The 18,474-nt window shown below is 33.5% G+C and overlaps 1 protein-coding gene across 1 annotated transcript in view; it reads left to right on the forward strand.

Annotated features, from left to right (window-relative positions):
• The first annotated feature begins 238 nt into the window (after nucleotides 1-238).
• TECRL (trans-2,3-enoyl-CoA reductase like) overlaps nucleotides 239-18,474 on the forward strand; it is a 97,396-nt gene continuing 79,160 nt past the window's right edge. Inside the window, exon 1 of the mRNA XM_042936276.1 lies at nucleotides 239-486. Within this exon, the coding sequence (XP_042792210.1) occupies nucleotides 253-486 (234 nt within the window). The 5' untranslated portion in view covers nucleotides 239-252. The remainder of the gene's footprint in view (nucleotides 487-18,474) is intronic.

Raw genomic sequence — 18,474 nt, forward strand, 5'->3', positions numbered from 1 at the left:
AGATAAAAGGAGAAAGCAAGAAATAATTGGAATGCTGGTAAAGTAATCCTCTACACTGCAGCAATTTACAATAGTGTGTTATATATAGAAATAGATCAGTCATTGTTTTCAAGCCTGCTAAATAAAACTGAACTCTTGGAATGGCATGGCACTTGACCTTTCCTGGTTTCACCCGCAGTATTTAAACTGGTGCAAAGGGAACACACTGGCAAGTGTCTTCTGTTGACATGACAGATTCTCCTGGTTTACACAATGTTCAAAAGGCACAAGTCCCTTGCTTCAGAACGCAAGAGAGAAATATTTTCCCGAGGAGCTACACGGTCCATCCTGAAGAATGACTTGAGAAACTTCCACTGTTTGTCGCATTTTGTGCTCTCAGCGGGCCCTCTAAAATCAATTCCAGTAGTTAAACATTCAAAAACTACGCACTTTGAGATTGAAGTACTTGATGCTCAAACAAGAAAGCAGATATGTATTGTGGATAAGGTAAGTTATATTTGTTCACTTAAAATTCTCTTATCTGCACCAAAGATTATTGGTCACTTGATTAAATGCTGACGAAGTTGTATCAAAACATAGTCCTGACTTTTAACGTTAGTTTTATGATGAGTAGGATAGATACTTCATATACTATTTCAGTGGAAGCTATTCATAGTCAGTTTAAATAGTAGCTAATTATTATGTCTGTTTTTTCTGTTAAGGTGGACCATTGTCAAGAGGTAAAATTTCCAGTGCTCAGCTTCTCAGCCTTCACAACAAAATTTCCCTAGGTTTTTCTCTCTGTATACTTCATTACGTATTCAAATTATCATAGAGTTTATCAGTGTTCACAGAAAATAGCAAGCAAAAGGCGACAAACTTACTAAAAATGATATTTAGCATATATGATACAGTCTAGTCATTTAAAAATTATTTAGAATTCATTGTCTTGAAAAATGAACATCTCGCTTTTTATGGAAAGTTTACTTATTTCAAAGTTACAGTGTTTAAATTCCTTAAAAAAGTCTCGCTTAATATGTTAAACATTTTTATATTCACGTCAAAGATGTTTCATTCAGAAAAGATAAAATACATACTTCCTGGGTTAGAAAATTAACACATAAATATACGTGTACATCATGGATATACGTATGTGTATACAATGTTTCATCCATTGTCTGTTTTTCATTGGCTTGAAAGGTCACTAGCAGTTTAATTTATTGAGAAAGATTGACATTTTTTACAACAATATATTTTCTTTTATTTTGCAATACAGACATGTCAAATAAGCTTTTTTCTATTGTTCTGAAAATAAAATTCAGTCACTGATTTCATTTAACTACACTCTAGCTATGTTTCTGGATAAGAGGGAGAGACAAAACTGTTCCTGCTTTTAATTGCAGAAGATCATACGTACTTTCTCACTTAGTAATTGTAAATCTATGACCAACCTATTAGCTAGTAACAGTAACTTTTATTTACATATGGAAATAAAAGGTAAAGAACTTTACAAGTTCATAAAGTTCATAAGTGGAATGCAAGAGATTCAAAACTATGTGTAAGGAATTCCAAATCACATTATTTTTCAATACTACCACTAGAGTCATATATAAATGAATATATATTGTGGTAATAGAATTTTAACATAAATTTCATGCATGTTGTAATTTACTTCTATTTTAATACCTCAATAAGGTTTTTGGGTTTTTTTATATCATACAAGACTAAGACAAAACAAAACAAAAAAATCACCCAGAGGTTACTGATGTTTGTATTATTTCACTCTTAAAAATTTTAAACTCATCAGAAAAATACAATTAAATTAAAGGAAAGAAGGTAGTGAATGGATACTGAATTGGTCAAGGATTTCCAAAGATCAAGATTCTAAAATGAGACTGGCTTTTATGTCCTTTCTGACTTGTGTCTAAACCTTGATGCAAAATCCATCTCAGAGTAATGAGAAACCGCTAATGGGCTGCTAATTATTTTTTCCCATATATTTAAATTTTGATATTGAGATTGTATTTGAAGGTTAGACATGGGGGTTTACATTTTCAAATATTAATTAAATTGTGAAAAAAATTAAGCATGCAGAAAGCCAATATTCTTTAGAGACAAAGATTTGGTTTAGTAATTTTGGTTTAAAGGCAGACAGTCTCTCTGCTGTCTTGTTACCCCTCCTTTGTGGTATATTCAATAAACTTCTATCTCCTTTAAAAAGAAAAGGAATTTTGATATAGAAGTTTTGCTTACATTTCAGTAATTCTTGTAATTGCACTACCACTAGCAAACCTTTAGGGAAACTCAGTAGGCCACATAGGGGATTATTTCTGGATTCCTCACCAGCCTTTATTGCACAATTAACACCAGATGATGTGGAAGTTAAAACATCCAAGTCTTTGACTTGTCAGTAAAACTGGATTTTGTTTTGTTTTGTTTTAGTTTGGTAGCTTGATAAATTGTCCCAACAATGCAAGACATTTAAAAGAAAAAAATCTGGATTAATTCACATTTTTTTGCTTCATGATTCCTAAAAGTTCAAATTTGTAAATATGAGAAAGATTGATTTTGTTTATTGTTCAGGATACTGTTTTGCCTAGACAAAGTAACAGCTATCTTAGCAGTAAGGTCATGTTAAGTGCCTTTCATTGTACTTGGCTCTACTCAACATACTAAGTAAGTATTGCTTATGACAGTCCCTATCTTTCAGTAAGCACTGTGTTACAAAGCAGTAAAAGTTGAAAGTCATGGACGTTGGAATTAAATATATCTGGACCCAATCCCTGCTGCATCAATCATATTTATCAAGGTGCAGAAAACTCGCTGACATGCTGATCACCAGGACCCTTATTTAGAAAATAGGTTAATAAAATCTGTATGTAAGCTTGGAATGAAAACTAAAAATAATATATGTAACATATTTGTCATGATGCCTTGAACACAATATATAAACTAATATATATATATATATATATATATATATATATATATATATATTAGTTTTAATAATCATTTGGAGAGATAAATTTAATGTGTATAAATGTAAAAGAAAAAATAAGTGATGAACCTTGTGATACTGGCAGAGTTTAAATTTGACTCCTTGATAATTGCCCATTGACATGATTTCTTATAATGCATAGATTAGATATAAATATTCAAATAGTTTGAGCAGAATATATGTATTTTAGTAATATATGCTGACCTCTAGTAGAAAGTTAGTTTTCATCTAGATACTATAATTTAAACTTCAATATAGACAATGTATCTACTAAAGATATTCATGAAACAAAAACATCAAAATAATTCCTGGGATTAAAGAAAATATACTGAGTCATGTTCTCTTACTTAATATCACATACACATGTACATGCACACACACATACACACACACACATGCATGCATAGACACATGCCTGCATGCACACACACACCCCCAAACAAGCAAAAACCTCTTGCCTTCACTATCTTCTCCAGCTTCTGCTTTATTTCTATGATTACTTTCATCCTCTTCATATTGTCTATCCACATTTCTCTTTTCATTCGATCCTAAAACTACTCCATTTAGGCATTTGCCTCCATACCTTTTCAGTTTGATTTTGCCGCAGCAAAAACTCCTTGCTAAAATCCAAAGGTCATTTCTAATGCTTTATCTTAGCGTATCAGCAACATTTGCCACTGATAGGCACTTCTTCCTCTTTTGCTATATGAGTTCAGGATAATAGACATATTTAAAAAAAAAAACAAACTTATTTCATTGCTTCTCCATTTTCTCTTGCTGCTTCTTCATCATCTGACTTACTAGGTGTGGACTGTCACCAACTCAGTCATTGAAACTTCTCCCAATATTTACTCATTTACCTTTTTGAATCCCATAGCTTCAAATATTATCTATTGATGACTTATATATTATATGTAACTGTAGCTTATCTTTTTCTCCTCAACTGCCAATCCATTTATCTATGTATGTATACATCTCTGTATGTATCCCTATCTATCATCTATCTATCTATCTATCTATCTTTCTATCTATCTATCTATCATCTATCTATATTTACCTATGCATCTATCTATGTATCTAGTTATGTATCTACCCACCCATCTATCTGGATGTTTACTAGGAATCTCAAACTTAGTATATCTAAAATTGAACACTTGGTCTTACCTCAAAATTTTATCACAGTTTCCGAAGTCAATAAGTGGCAACTGCATCCTTCGAATACCTCAAGTCAAACACTTAGAGGCATCATAACTCATATCTTAATCTCATACCCCACATATAATCCATCGTCTCAGTGATATTTTCAAATATATCCAAACTGACAAATTTTCACCACCTCTACTGCTAGCGCTCCTAAATCTTTCCTCTGTTTCTGTTCTTAGCACTTTCAGTATATTCCTTCCATAGTAACTAGAGCTATCAGGTTAGATCATAACATTTGCTTCATAAAACTAGTCAGTGTCTTATTTGGGTCCACTTAATTGTCACTTTTTCTTTGGGAGAATTTGCTGACTACTTATTTAAAGTGGTAAAATCTGCCAATATTCTCTATTACCCTATCCTGTTCTATTTCTTTACTACAAGTTATTACTATTTAATATACTGTTTATTTTCCCTTTTTTTCATTTTGTTTATTATTTGGCCTACCCTGTTATTCCACCTTTGCAAAATCAGGGATCTGGTTTTGTTTTGTTATCATTCCTGTGTCTGCAACATTTAGAACAAAGATAAGTGTTTAACCAAAATGTATTGAATAAATTATACCTGTTCAAAAGTTTTGTGGATTTCACAATGCACTCATATTTAGCAGTGATAGTTTTGGGGTGAAAGAGTAGGACATTTGAAAATACTTTTTACTATTCTCTAAATCAAAATATCATTAAAATAAATATAAATATATTCACAGAGAAAGACATTTGATTAAACCATTTCACTAAATGCCCAAATTCTTCTGGGTTTTCTCCCGAGAAAGATGTATAGAATTTAACTTTGTATTAGTGTATAATTTACTGACCATCATATTCTGATTATAAAAAGCTAATAAGGTTTTTATAAGGCAGACAATACAGATGGGGCTATTTATTTAACTAACTTATTTATATACCATATGTAAGTAAAATAATATGACTAATGTAGGATGAAAAGATGGAGAGCTAGTAGCTGAATTAAAATGTAAATATCATGCTTGTTTTTATTGGAACATAAAAAATATATAAAAAATAATTTTTAAAACTTTAACAATGAGTTATTTTCAGTTGCTCACTATCCCTGTCTCACTTCAATTTTGTAAAATGTCAAAAGCTTATCTAGTGATATATTGATGGTTCAAGAGCACAGCAAGAACTTTAAAAGCTAGGATTGATAAATGTTCCCAATATCATCCCATACTTTTCTCTTTAATCTTTTCTCCAAGGAACTTGACCTCAAGAGCCCTCTTTCTCCTATTATTTTATTTGCTTTATGTCAAAACTCTAAAAAGCATTTTAAAACCTACTTATAGGAGTGCACTTGTTGTGATGAGCACTGGGTGATGTATGGATTGTTGAATCACTATATTGTGCACCTGAAACTAATAGAACACTGTATGTATGTAAAAAAAAAAAAAAAAAAAAAAAAAAAAAAAAAAAAAAAAAAAAAAAAAAAGACTGTATAAATAAAAGAAAGCACTCAGTAATTCTCCAATCCTTCTAATGATAAAAATATCAGTTTTAACCAGAAAATAGTAGAGAGAATTATAGGGTAGATAGACTAACTAAAAACTTCACTTTTGATATTCTAGTTAGAAATTTTGAAAATACTTAATTTGTAATATTGTCATTTTTAATAATTTACCTTGGATGGCATGCAACTTAGCAAATATATGTCTCAATTCATTCATTTGCAAAATGAGAATGGCATCTGTCTTAAAATATCGTCATGGCAGCTTTCACAATTTCATGTGTATAGAAATGACAAGATCTTTTTCTTCCACTCTTCTCCTTCTTCCTCTCCCTTCTCTTTCTTCATCCTCTTTCCTCCTCTATCCTTCCCCTCTTCCTTCCATCCTTGTCCCCGTTTTCTTTCCTTCCACCTCAGTCCCCTTCCTCCCCTCCCATTTCTTCTTAGAACATGTTATAATTGAAAGGGTATGAGCTTTGAATTCACATAGAATAGAATTTTAATATGAATCTGATTGATTTTACGTTTCCTTGGACATAATCCAATATCTCTGCCCTTTATTATAATTTTCTGTAAAAGGATTTAGGTATTGTTATCCATCCGTTTATAAAGTAAGAACGGTGGTACAGAGATTCGAAATGAAGAACTTAGTGTGTATTAGAATCAAGCTTTGAACTGGCCAATATTTGTTCTGGGCTTTGCTCTTAACTGCCATACACTACCACCTGACATATACTAATGACTTTCATTAGCCCAAATTCTCACGTTCTGTTTTCATTTCATGACTGGGACAGGACATCTGACTTCCCATACAGACAATATGTTTCAAGACAGAAATGCTATTTTCTTTTCTTTTTTCATTTATGGTTTCTCTCTCTCTCTCTCTGTCTCTCTCTCTCTCTCTCCTTCTCTCTCTCTCTCTCCTTTCTCACTCTCTCCCTCTCTCTTTTCTCTCTCTCTCTCTCTCTATTTTTTTCTTTCCCCTATGTTCATCTGTTTTTTAGAGGTGCTATTTTTGAAGGATGTCTACTTCCCTTCCATTTGATACAAAAGAAAGTTCCAAAGTATTCTTCAGTTTTTTTATATACAGACATAAAATAACATTAATTAACATTCAAACCTAGAAATTAAAAATACCTTTGAAGTCTCTATAATAATAAATGAAGCAACAAATATGCACAAAGTGTTTATATCATTAAAAATTAAGAAATTAAAATGGATTATTCCTCCACAAAGAGGGAATTAATGTAGTCATTTTCTGTGAGTCCTGAAGAGCCTCAATGCCTACTCCTCTCTTTGCATACACTTCAGAATTCCATAATACAACATGCACGTCTTATTTCATAGAATCAGTGTATTTGATATTAATATATTTTAAATCATCTGCCCTTAGATTTCTCTCAGAAAAAGTAGTCCTACCATATTGAACAAATGCATACTGTCATGAGAAGAAATGTAGTGTAGAGGTTTATGCTCAGAAGTCAGACATACTTGTGTCTGCAGCTGAGCTTTGCAAATTATTAATATTTTATCATCTTAACATGTTACCTAACTACTCTGACTCTTGCTTTTCCATGTAAGGTAAATATCAAATCAAAATACAGTAAATATCTATCTTCCAGGAGTATCTAGGACTTTTATATTTGTGAAATGTGCAAAATATACCACCATGTACCATATTATTGGTTTTCTGTAAATTAAAGCTGTATTTTAGATAATGGCAGTATGTAAATAATATTATTATTCCATTGGCACAGGAAAATAATTGAATTAGTACTTTTTGGCTGTGACTATGACAATTTAGTCATTATATATAACAAATATAAACTATTATGTGTATTCCTTTAAATTATGTCTACATTTTTCCATTTTCTAAATATATCACCATATAAGAAAACCATTTTTGTTTATGGGCAAGCTATAAAGAAGATGTCATTTTATCTTCTGTAAAATACGAGATACAATGACACTCTCTTTAGAAGGTCAACATAGATGAATAAGTTTTAGAGGATGCATCTTGAAAGAAAAGAGTTGAAATTTACCAGATTCAGCGTTTCTCCAGCTCTATGTTTTGCCATCTTATAGTGACCATTTATTAACTCAATAGATATCTGCTAAGATATTTGTCTAGTTTTCTATTATATGTTTGAGATAATGATTAACTCAAACAGATGCAATTCCTGTTCTCATAGATTCTATACTCTCCGGTGGAAGCCAAACACTGTACAAGTAATTTTAAGTGCAAAGATACCTACACAGTGGGGGGGGCGGGGGGGGGAATGGTAGTTTGGGATAGTAAACAAAGGGAGATAATCTGTGAAACAGCAGAATCTCCTTGGAGAAATTATGTTAATATGTGGCCCAGACAGTGGATAAGATGGAAGAGAAATAGGGGGATATGACAGATAAAGGAGGTAGAAAGAACAAGACTTGTTTGGTTGTGAAGAATGAAGGTTAGGGAGGATGCAAGTATGATGTTGAATTGCTGTTTAAACTACTGGGATCCTAAGAACAGTATAAGTTATTAAGTCCTTTATGTGTTTTTGTTTATTTTTTTGCTTGCTTTTCTTTCTTTTTCAAGTTTTTACTTGAATTCTAGTTAGTTAACATACAGTCTGATATTAGTTTCAGGTTTAGCATTGTTTGCTTTCTTATTTTTGGTGCAGACAAGTACAGAGGCAGGTAGGAAACAAGTACTCAGTTTTGCTCATTTTGAGTTAGAGATCTCCGTGAAATACCCAAGAAGAAATAACTAGTAGGCATTTGGGTATGAAGATGTAGGACTCAGGAGAGTGGTCATGATTCAATATGTTGACTTGGGAATTAGAAATGTGTAGGTGATCTTTGCAGCCATTACAGTATAGAAGAGAAAATTTCAAAAGAACAATATAATGAATAAAGGAAAGAACCAACTATACAGGCCTGAGGAATTCCAATATGTAAAGATGTTAAATAAAGGGAGGTTTGAAAAGGAAACTAAGAGAAGTTTCCAGAAGGACAGCAGAAAGGTAACTCTTTCATCACAGAAGCCTAAGAAAGAATATTTGAGTGAGAAGGGAAAGATCAGTAGATGTGACTAAAAAGCACAAAGAAATATGATAAGTATCCCTTGAATTAAGTGGTATAATGCTCATGTTTAGTTTAATTAGATTGCTTTAGGTACAGTGATTTGGGGGGAAACCCAGTCTAGAATGGGGATGACAGTCAATGGGTAACAAGAAATTTGACTTTCCTAGAAAAGTGTTCTTTTATAGGCAGCAAAAGTCTTGAAAAACTTAAGTGTTTCAAACTCTTCATTCTTCAACTCTATATTAACTCCTATGTAGTCCAATTCACATACTTTGGGTTACTGTTTACCCCTTCTTTATTGCTCCATTTTTCATCAATCTCTACTACTCACCAATCCCAAAATAATATTGTAATTTCCATTCCTTGAGTTTGGGTAAAATTTGATCCCTCTGCCTAGAGTGTTCTGTTACAATCTTCTGTCTAATTCACAACCATTCCTCATGATCAAACTGAAATGACAACTTCTTTGAGTGCCACTTATGATCTATAAGCAGATGTGTTATTTGTCCCAGAAACAGTTGATTGAAATTTCCACTATAGAAGTTATATAGTCTAGTCATTGGAAATGAGCATTTGTAAGCTATCTTGACAACTTGAAAGAGTAATTTTGTGTTTGTTCAAACAAATAATTTTTTAAATGAAAATTGTAAATAGTTCATCATTATTTCATTTTTCTAGCAATTTATTTTCATTGTATTTTACAAATGTATCATAGAATTTTTTTAAGAAGTGATGTTTTATCCTACATAGTTGGGAAGCATTGAACTAGAGGACATGGGAATGACCTAAATGCTATTATACAATAAATATGCCTTGGATGCAAAATTAGTACATGTCATATCAAGACTCCTCTTGGATTTTGTTCTAAAAGTGTAGGTTCTTTACAGGTAAGATAAAATAATAATGCTCAAATATTTGCATTGTAAATATAGAACAAAAATTATAGCTGAAATGACATGCTTTTAGATCAGTGAAAGTGAATAAAGCATGTTTTCCTTGGAAGTGTAAAGAAAAGATGAAAAAAATGTTAACTACTAGGGAAAAAAATTATGAGAGGAGTATTATACTATTAAAAGAAATCCTATTTCCCATTAAGTCAAGGCTGAATAAAGAAAGCTAAGTTTAGAAACACATGTTTAAAATAGTACCTAAGATTTAGATAACAGTCTATGTAAAGAAACTAATAACAATTGAGCTCTGAACATTTTGGGGGTCAGAGTCACTAACCCCCACGCAGCTGAAAATCCATATTTAACTTTTAACTTCCCCCAAACTTAAGTACTAATAGCCTACTGTTGACTGGAAGCCTTACTATAACATAAACAGTCTATTAACACACATTTTGTATATTATATGTGTTATACACAGCATTTTTACAATAAAGTAAGCTAGATAAAAGAAAATATTATTAAGTAAATCACAAGGAAAGAAACTATATTTACAGTGCTGTGCTGTAAAAGATCTGTGAATTAGTAGACCCACACAGTTCAAACCCATGTTATTCAAAGGTCAAATGTATATCCAAGAGACATGTTATTCAAATTAGACAAATAGTTACTTTATGAGTAGCTACCATACTTTAGATTACTTGGGGTTGAAAATTAAACATATTTCCTTATCCTGATATACATGAGTCAAACTGGAAAGATAGATTATGCATTTTGAAACAAATTACAACATGGTGAATAGCATATGGGAGTTTAACACAAATTATATACTAAGGTGGCTAGGGAAACGATACTTTACCATCTGATAGAGGTTTAAGCATGAGGATGAGAAATAAAGCTAAAGTGACTGGAAAGAGGCACCCAAAAGGATTTTATATATATATATATATATATATATATATATATATATATATATATATATATAAAACAATTGTTATATAAATACAACATTTATATATATTATAAATACATTTATACATATATTATATGTATATATATTAATGTATATATTTATACATTATAATATATAATGTATAAATATATATTATATATATATATAATTGTATTTATATAACAATTGTTATATATATATGTGTCTATGTCTATGTCTATGTATATGTATATGTATATGTATATAACAATCAATTAGCAAAGGTGGGCTAGAAAGAACATCCCAGGAAGAATTAACATACTAAATGTATTACAATCTCAGATTTCAAGATATACTACATAGCTGCAGCAGTCAAAACAGTAAGGCAATGTCACAAACATAAACACAGATCAATGGAACAGAACAGAAATCCCAGAAATAAGCCTATGACAAAGGAGGCAAGAATGTACAATGAGGAAAAGACAGTCTCTTCAATAAATGGTTTTGGAAAACTGAACAGCTGCATGCAGATTAATGAAATTGGACCATTTTCTCACACCATACACAAGAACAAACTCAAAATGGATTGAAGACCTAAATGTAAGACCTGAAAACATAAAACTCTTAGAAGAAAACATAAACAGTAAACTCTTGGACACTGGCCTTACCAATGTTTTTTTGGATCTGTCTGCTCAGCCAAGGGAAACAATTAGGACTATACCAAAATAAAAAGCTTTGGCAACTGCCAGAGTCCAGCTCCAGCAGGTCCAGGGGTTCCCGAAGGAAGAACGACGTCGGTGAAAATAAAACAAAACTAAAATAAAAAACTAGAAAATAAAAAACTAAAATAAAAAACTAAAACTAAAATAAAAATGGACACAGACAACAGCAGCGTGTTGAACTGGCCGATTTATTGTAGTAAACGTGACATTATATATGCTAGTGATTTCCTTGTAACTATGTCATCTGTTTTTCTAACATTACCTAATTTTGAAAATGTTCCTATGTGTAAACAACCTTTAAGAAATAACATGGCGATTTTCCCCTAACTTTCCCGCATACCCTTTGATTATAGATTCATTTCTTACATTATTCTATTATGCACCTGTGTTTATAATCTACAAAGCATTTGCTTTGCTGTTCTCGTGAAAGGACCTCCATTTCTCAACACCTCAAGTGGAACAGTTACAGAGACATGACCTCCCAACCACATGAGGCCAGAACAATGTGTTTGCCTCGGTCCGAGGTGCCAGGAAGGGGCTGAAAAGGCCTTAGAAACCCATGCCTCCTACATTCTCAGAGAGACAATGCACCTAGGAACCAATGAACCATTCTGTACCTTAACCGACTAGGTTCAGTCATCATCAGGAATGCCTCCGGGGGGCCAGGTGGGGCTATGGGTTGAAGTCACCTGTGCCCAGAGATACACTCCTTAGTTACTGGAGTGGGGCTTTCAGATCCGTATGTCTCTCTTTTGTTGGCCGCCTTTGCTGGCAAATGCATGAGGCTATCCTTCCTCTAAGTAGAGGAGTCTCCATAGGGGATGGCAAGGGCTAAACGTAAGGCTACACAATTTCTTGCAGAACCTTATTTTCTTTCCTAATGGTTCTTTTCCCAGAGGGCCTGTGGAGGGCAACTCCCCAATAGACAATACCCCAGGTTGTTTTAAGGCCGAATTACCTAAAAGCGGGAGTGCAAGAAGCTTCCATGTCGGTGGGCCGCCTTGCAGTCACCAATCCGTCCACAGCCCAGGCCCTGCCACTCAGGCTGGGATAGCTCGGCTTCCAGCAGGCAATAAAACAAAAAGGCAACTTGCTGAACGAAAGAAGATATATATAAATGATATATCAAAGAAAGGGTTAATATTCAAATACATAAAGAACTCCTACAATTCAATAACATAAAGCAAATAATCTGATTAAAATTGGTCAGATCTTTTTCTCCCAAAGGAGCCATACAAATAGCCAACAAACACATGAAAATATGTTCAACATCACTAATCATCAGAGAAATGAAAATCAAAATCACAATAAGGTATCACCTCAAACCAGTCAGAATGGTTAGTATCAAAAGGACAAGAAATAAGAAATGTTGGTGAAGATATGGAAAACGGGAAACCCTCATGCATTATTTGTGGGAATTTAAATTGTTGCACCCACTGTAGAAAGTAGAAATACCATACGATCCAGTAATTCTGCTATGGGGTATTTATCCAAAGAAAACAAAACACTAATTCACAAAAACATATGCTGTCCTATGTTTATTGCAGCATTATTTACAATAGCCAAGATCAGGAAGTGTCCATGAATAGATGAATGGATAAGGATGTTGTGTACACACGTACAGACACACACACACACACACACACACACACACACACACACACACTGTAATAGTACTCAGCCATGAAAAAGAATGAAATCTTGGCATTTGCTGCAACAAGGATTAAGCTAGAGGGTATTATGCTGAGTGAAATAAGTGAGACAAAGATAATTGCCATGTGATTTCATTTATGAGAGGAATCTAAAAACAAAACAAAAGAAACAGAAACAGACTCACAAATTCAGAGAACAAATGTGGTTGTCACAGGGTAGGGGGATGGGCAAAACAGGTGAAGCAGATTACGATGTACAAACGTCTAGTTGTAAAATAAATAACTCATAGGAATTAAAAGTACAGCATAGGAATATAGTTGATAACATTATAATAACTTTGTATGGTGACAGATAGTATTGATGCTTATTATGGTAATCATTTCATACTATATATATAAATTGTCCAAATACTATGTTGTACACCAGAAACTAATATATATTGTATGTCAACTATACTTCAACTTATATATACATTACAAAACAATAGCATGAATGGTGTACAAAGAGCATCCCAGGAAGAAGAATTAGCATATTAAAGGCAAAGAAGCAGAACAGTAACAATAAGCCTTCTGGCCTACTGTAATTAAGTTCGTGATGTGATGTTGCAGAATGGAACAAACTGAGAATAGATAGTGTGGTTAGCACTGATGGTAGAGTCCCAGATGACTGCCTAGCATCTGGACTTTTTCTTTTCTTTCAGATCGGGGGTAGTATTTGCCATTCAGCAAATTAAATCTGGTAACAATATGGAAGATAGAATGAGCAGTAGAGAGTCTGAAGACAGAGAGCTCCGTAAAACTGAGAAGCAAATCTCTTTTTAAGTTTATTTATTTAGAGGGAAAGAGAGAGCAAGTATGAACAAGTGAGGAGGGGAAGGTCAGAGAGGGAGAGAAAAAAAATCCCAAGCAGGTCCTGTGCTGTCAGCCCAGAGCCCAACACGTATGCTGGATCCTAGGAACCATGAGATTATGACCTGAGCCGAAATCAGGAGCTGGTCACTTAACTGACTGAGCCACCCAGGTGCCCCAAGAAGTAAATCTTTTGGGGAACTTACTCAGGACTGCCACATTTGGGAGGCAATGTAGTATCAAGGGCTCTGCTTAGGTTTTGAGGGTACTCAGCCACCCCTTACACTTAACCAGCTTGTGACTTTGGGCGATGTCCTTATTTTCTTTTCCCTTAAATTTTATTGTGAGTTATCTCACTGGGGTCATCTGAACAAATACCATTGTCTAGTAGGTTTTTCCATAAGGAAATATCTATGGCACAGAGCCTTGAATAAGTAGAACATTGCTAAACAAATTGAAATCTACAAATGTAATAATAACATAAAATTTGGGGGAACCTGGGTGACTCAGTCGGTTAAGCGTTGGACTCTTGATTTTGGCTTAGGTCATGACCACGGTTCGTGAGTTTGAGCCCCACATGGGGCTTCAAGCTAACAGCGCAGAATCTACCTGGGATTCTCTCCCTCTCTCTCTGCCCCTCCTCTGCTCACTCTCTGTCTCTCTCTCAAATAAATAAACTTAAATTTTTTTTTTAAATAATAATCTAAAAATTTTTCACATCATTTAAGTATGTTAAAAACTACAAAATAAAGGAAGGTTTAACAAAATTTTCAAAATGTAATATAAGTATTGAAGTTATTTTTTTTCTTTTGGTATGTGTATATAACTCATATTTGGAGAGTAAGTAAAATAATTCAAATAAAATATAAATCAAAGGACACATCTTTAGGACACCATGGAAACTTTAAGAAATATTATATATATATATATATATATATATATATATATACACATTTATTTCTAATTTAAACTTTACTGGACAACACCTTTTTGTAACAAAGCAGAATAATTATGCAATAAATATACTGTAGCTCCTATCAAATGTGGTTACAGTCCATGTAGGTTAGAAAAATGTACATATCCGGTACATTAGAATTGAATGTTGTATTAAAGGTAAAAGAAATATGATATTCCATTACTATTTTATTTCAGTTAAGTTTGGTTTAACAAGAATTTTGCTGTTTGAACTTGTAATGAATCAAGGCAATTTTCTGTATATAAACATCCTATGAATTTGTCAAATTAACCCATGGCAACCCATGGGTGCCAGATGGTGAGCCAAGGTTCAACAACAGACCACAAGAGGTATGAAAATAGAGAAGTCTATCACCCACAGGTTCTGGAGTATCTACAGGCTTCAAGGAGCCACATGGGGAGGTGAGGGAAGACAGGGTACAGAGAAAGACGGGACCTAAGGCATATGCCTTTAATAGGGTCTGTGAGTAGAGTGCTAGGGGGTTCCTGGACTAAGGCCAAATTAGCCAATTCAAACCAAAAGAGGGGGATTTTGGTAAGCCCCAAGGAAGCCTTATCTTAGGGCCACATAAAGAGAAGCCATTGGGAAACAGGGGAAACCGTTGGTCCAAAGGGCTGCCGTAAAGTCATATCAGAGTGCATATTTACTTAGGACTATGAGGGCTGCTATCCTGGGCAGGTCCTTGTCTGAGGGGCTAATGTCAGGTTAAGGTCACCGCAGGCTGCTTGGTCAAACAAAACAGACGGCAGAACAGCAATATCATGAAGTAGCTTAGCTAAATTCTTGATAAAACCTGCAGATGAACATAGTGTATTAGTTCTTATGAAGTTCATGATGAAGGAATTCTTAGTCTTTTCATGATCTAACAGTTCAAACAAACAAAAAAAATAAAGATTATGCTTACATAATGTGTTCCTGGGAAATAATTTTGGTTTGGTATTTGGTATGCTTCTCTTTGATTTTTTTTAAAGAAATTATATTTTAGGCATGTACCTTGTCCAGATTAACATTTTACTGTTACTTTTGGGTAGCCTGATAAAGAGCTATTAAAATCATCACATATCTCGTTGCTGTGATCTTAACGTTACTTAAGTGTAACATATTTTTCATCGCTCCTTTTATAGGCCTTCCCGCTCAGAATTATCTAGTAACAACCCTCTTTCTTGTGCTATTACTCATAACATTAGTATTTAACAAATGAGCGGTAATTTAAGGCAACATTGAGAAATAAACATTCCACTTTTTGTTTTGTTTTTTAATTATCTAAAGGCTTCAGGGAAAGAAGTCTGAAGGTGCAATATCACAGATAGTGAAAACTGATACTGATATCATATAAAGCCTTTTAATATCCTCACAACACAAATTTGTGGGCACACATTTTTGCTTCTTAACAACCCAGAATATAGCTGTGATGAAATTTATATTTTTGCTAGAATCAGTGCGATGACAGAATGTAAGTTCCATGCAGTCCCAAATTATATTATAAAAAGTCAGTAATCTTAGATTTATGTATGCTTATACTGTGTCTTACCTTCTGCTGTGAAAACTATGCTGTTTGCTTGGCTACATGATCAGAGCTCAAAGGTTTGGAGAGGCAACCATTGTTTGAAAGTGATAGTACTCTTAAACTGTGTTCAATTGATCATTACATTCCTATAAGAATATCTTGCAAGGACATTATCCTAGAACATCATCTGCCTTTCTCTTCCCTCCCTCCTTCTTTCTTTCCTTCCTTCCTGTTTTTGTTGTTTTTCATATACGTTGAAGAATATCGATCTTCCACTGTAATAAACCCTAGGAACACCGGCATGAAAAACAAATCAAACCAAACAAAATATGTTCCTTCCTCTTCAGACATTCATTATAATTTGATGGATAATCACATGTAAATAGTCCAACACAAGATAATATAATACAAGCCAAAACAGAGGAATGAACAAGGTGCTGACTGAGTCCAAGGGGATGATGTTCTTTTTTACTGCAGAAATTGAGAGAGGCTTTAGAAACCTCCTCCAGTTATAAACAGACCTGGCACACTGACGGATCATCCTGCGGATATCTCTAACAGTAAAGGGCAATCTCCTAAAGTAGAAATTATCTCTTCTAAATGCCTTATATCCTCAGCTTTTCAGGCTTTAACAGAAGGCATATGGCTATAAAGACACCTCTAGAGAATTTAAGAAGGAAGGCAAAGATGAATTCTCTACTCACTTAACAGTTTTCAAATGTGCAAACTTTTCGGGTTTCGTAACATTAGTACGTTATATTTTATTAGTGGATTTTTAAACTGACAGTCATCAAATAATTTCCAATCCCCAGTGATCTACTGGGATTCAACTAAGTAACCTGAACCCACCGGTCACCACATAAAGCCTATGAACGTCACACTCATTTATTTTCCTATAAGAAGTTAGTTTCCTTTTAGAAAGATTTATTGTAAACTGCCTACTACATCTACATATAGAATATTTTATTTGAGAACTGATCTTACTCTTAAGTCAAGAATGTTGTACCTCTGCCTTCTTATAAACTCATCATTTTAACATCATTTTGTGTGAGGTGTAAATTAATTATCATCTGTCTTTTTTCTTACTGCAGTTTAACTTTTCTTATCACACATTTTCACTGCTTCCAAAATAAACATTTAATATTACTTCATGTTTGGGTGGTTCTGACTTTGCAATTACTGGTTATTTGATTTCTTAAAAATAAAAATGTAATGTAATTATTCATTTCTTTTAGGAAAACATATAATGGATTATTAGCTATGCAACTGAGTTTGTCGATACTGGTCTGTGCACCTTTGAATAATATTTTTATTATCTGCTTCTCATTAACTTTATTTAATAAAATCCATTTATAACCTGAACTTAATTTCATAAGGACTTTAACATAGAATCCTGAGACATTCAGATGAATGCTACTTCTTTGGAACAGATAGGAACATTCCAAAAAGCTTTCACTCTAAAATTCCTGAGAAACTGATTTTGCCTTAAGATCTATTTCATGCAGAATTCTTTTAACTAGACATTATAAGAAGAACACAAACAGCAAGAACAGCCACAAACATTGAGCTCTTGACTATAAAAAATAAAATATGCTTCATTTCAAAATGGGAAGAACAAATCAGGTGGGTTTTCTTTTTACAACTATAAAAAATAGATCCATAAATGTACTTATTTGTTTTTACTTTCAATCAGCATTTCTGGCATTACCCCGACATACTGTCTTTGCAGGCCTCTGTTGGTAATAGAATTCCTATGACTTAATGGCCCACGTATGTCAAAATTTAAGTATGTAGGTACAATTTCACTAAAATTCCTAATTTTTTAGGCTATTTCTTTTTGGGTCTGTATTGTGCTGTAATAGACAGAAACCTGGACTAACCACTTAGCTTTGCTTCTGCACACAATGACATGATACCCCTTCTGCCAGATTACATCTCTTCTAATTACCCACATCATCCACCATCACATTCATCCTAAGAGGAAGGACCAACACGTGGAGTCCTATCATACATAATGCATGGGTGACGGAATGTGCTATTTTTTCAGATGCGCCCCTGCTGTTGCCTCATGGTTATTCATTTGGGAGACTGAAGACACCACACTCAGCAAGTGATTGCAAGATGATCAAAGTGTCTCTATCAGTAGAGAATTCATGTGTGGAGCTAATTATTTAATGAGCTGACAGTGAAAGTTTCGCCTTAACACAGTTTATCATTCTGCTTCAATTCTCTAAAATTTCTCCCTA

The sequence above is a fragment of the Panthera leo genome, chromosome B1, assembly GCF_018350215.1.
Source record: "Panthera leo isolate Ple1 chromosome B1, P.leo_Ple1_pat1.1, whole genome shotgun sequence".
NCBI classification, from domain to species: Eukaryota; Metazoa; Chordata; class Mammalia; order Carnivora; family Felidae; genus Panthera; species Panthera leo.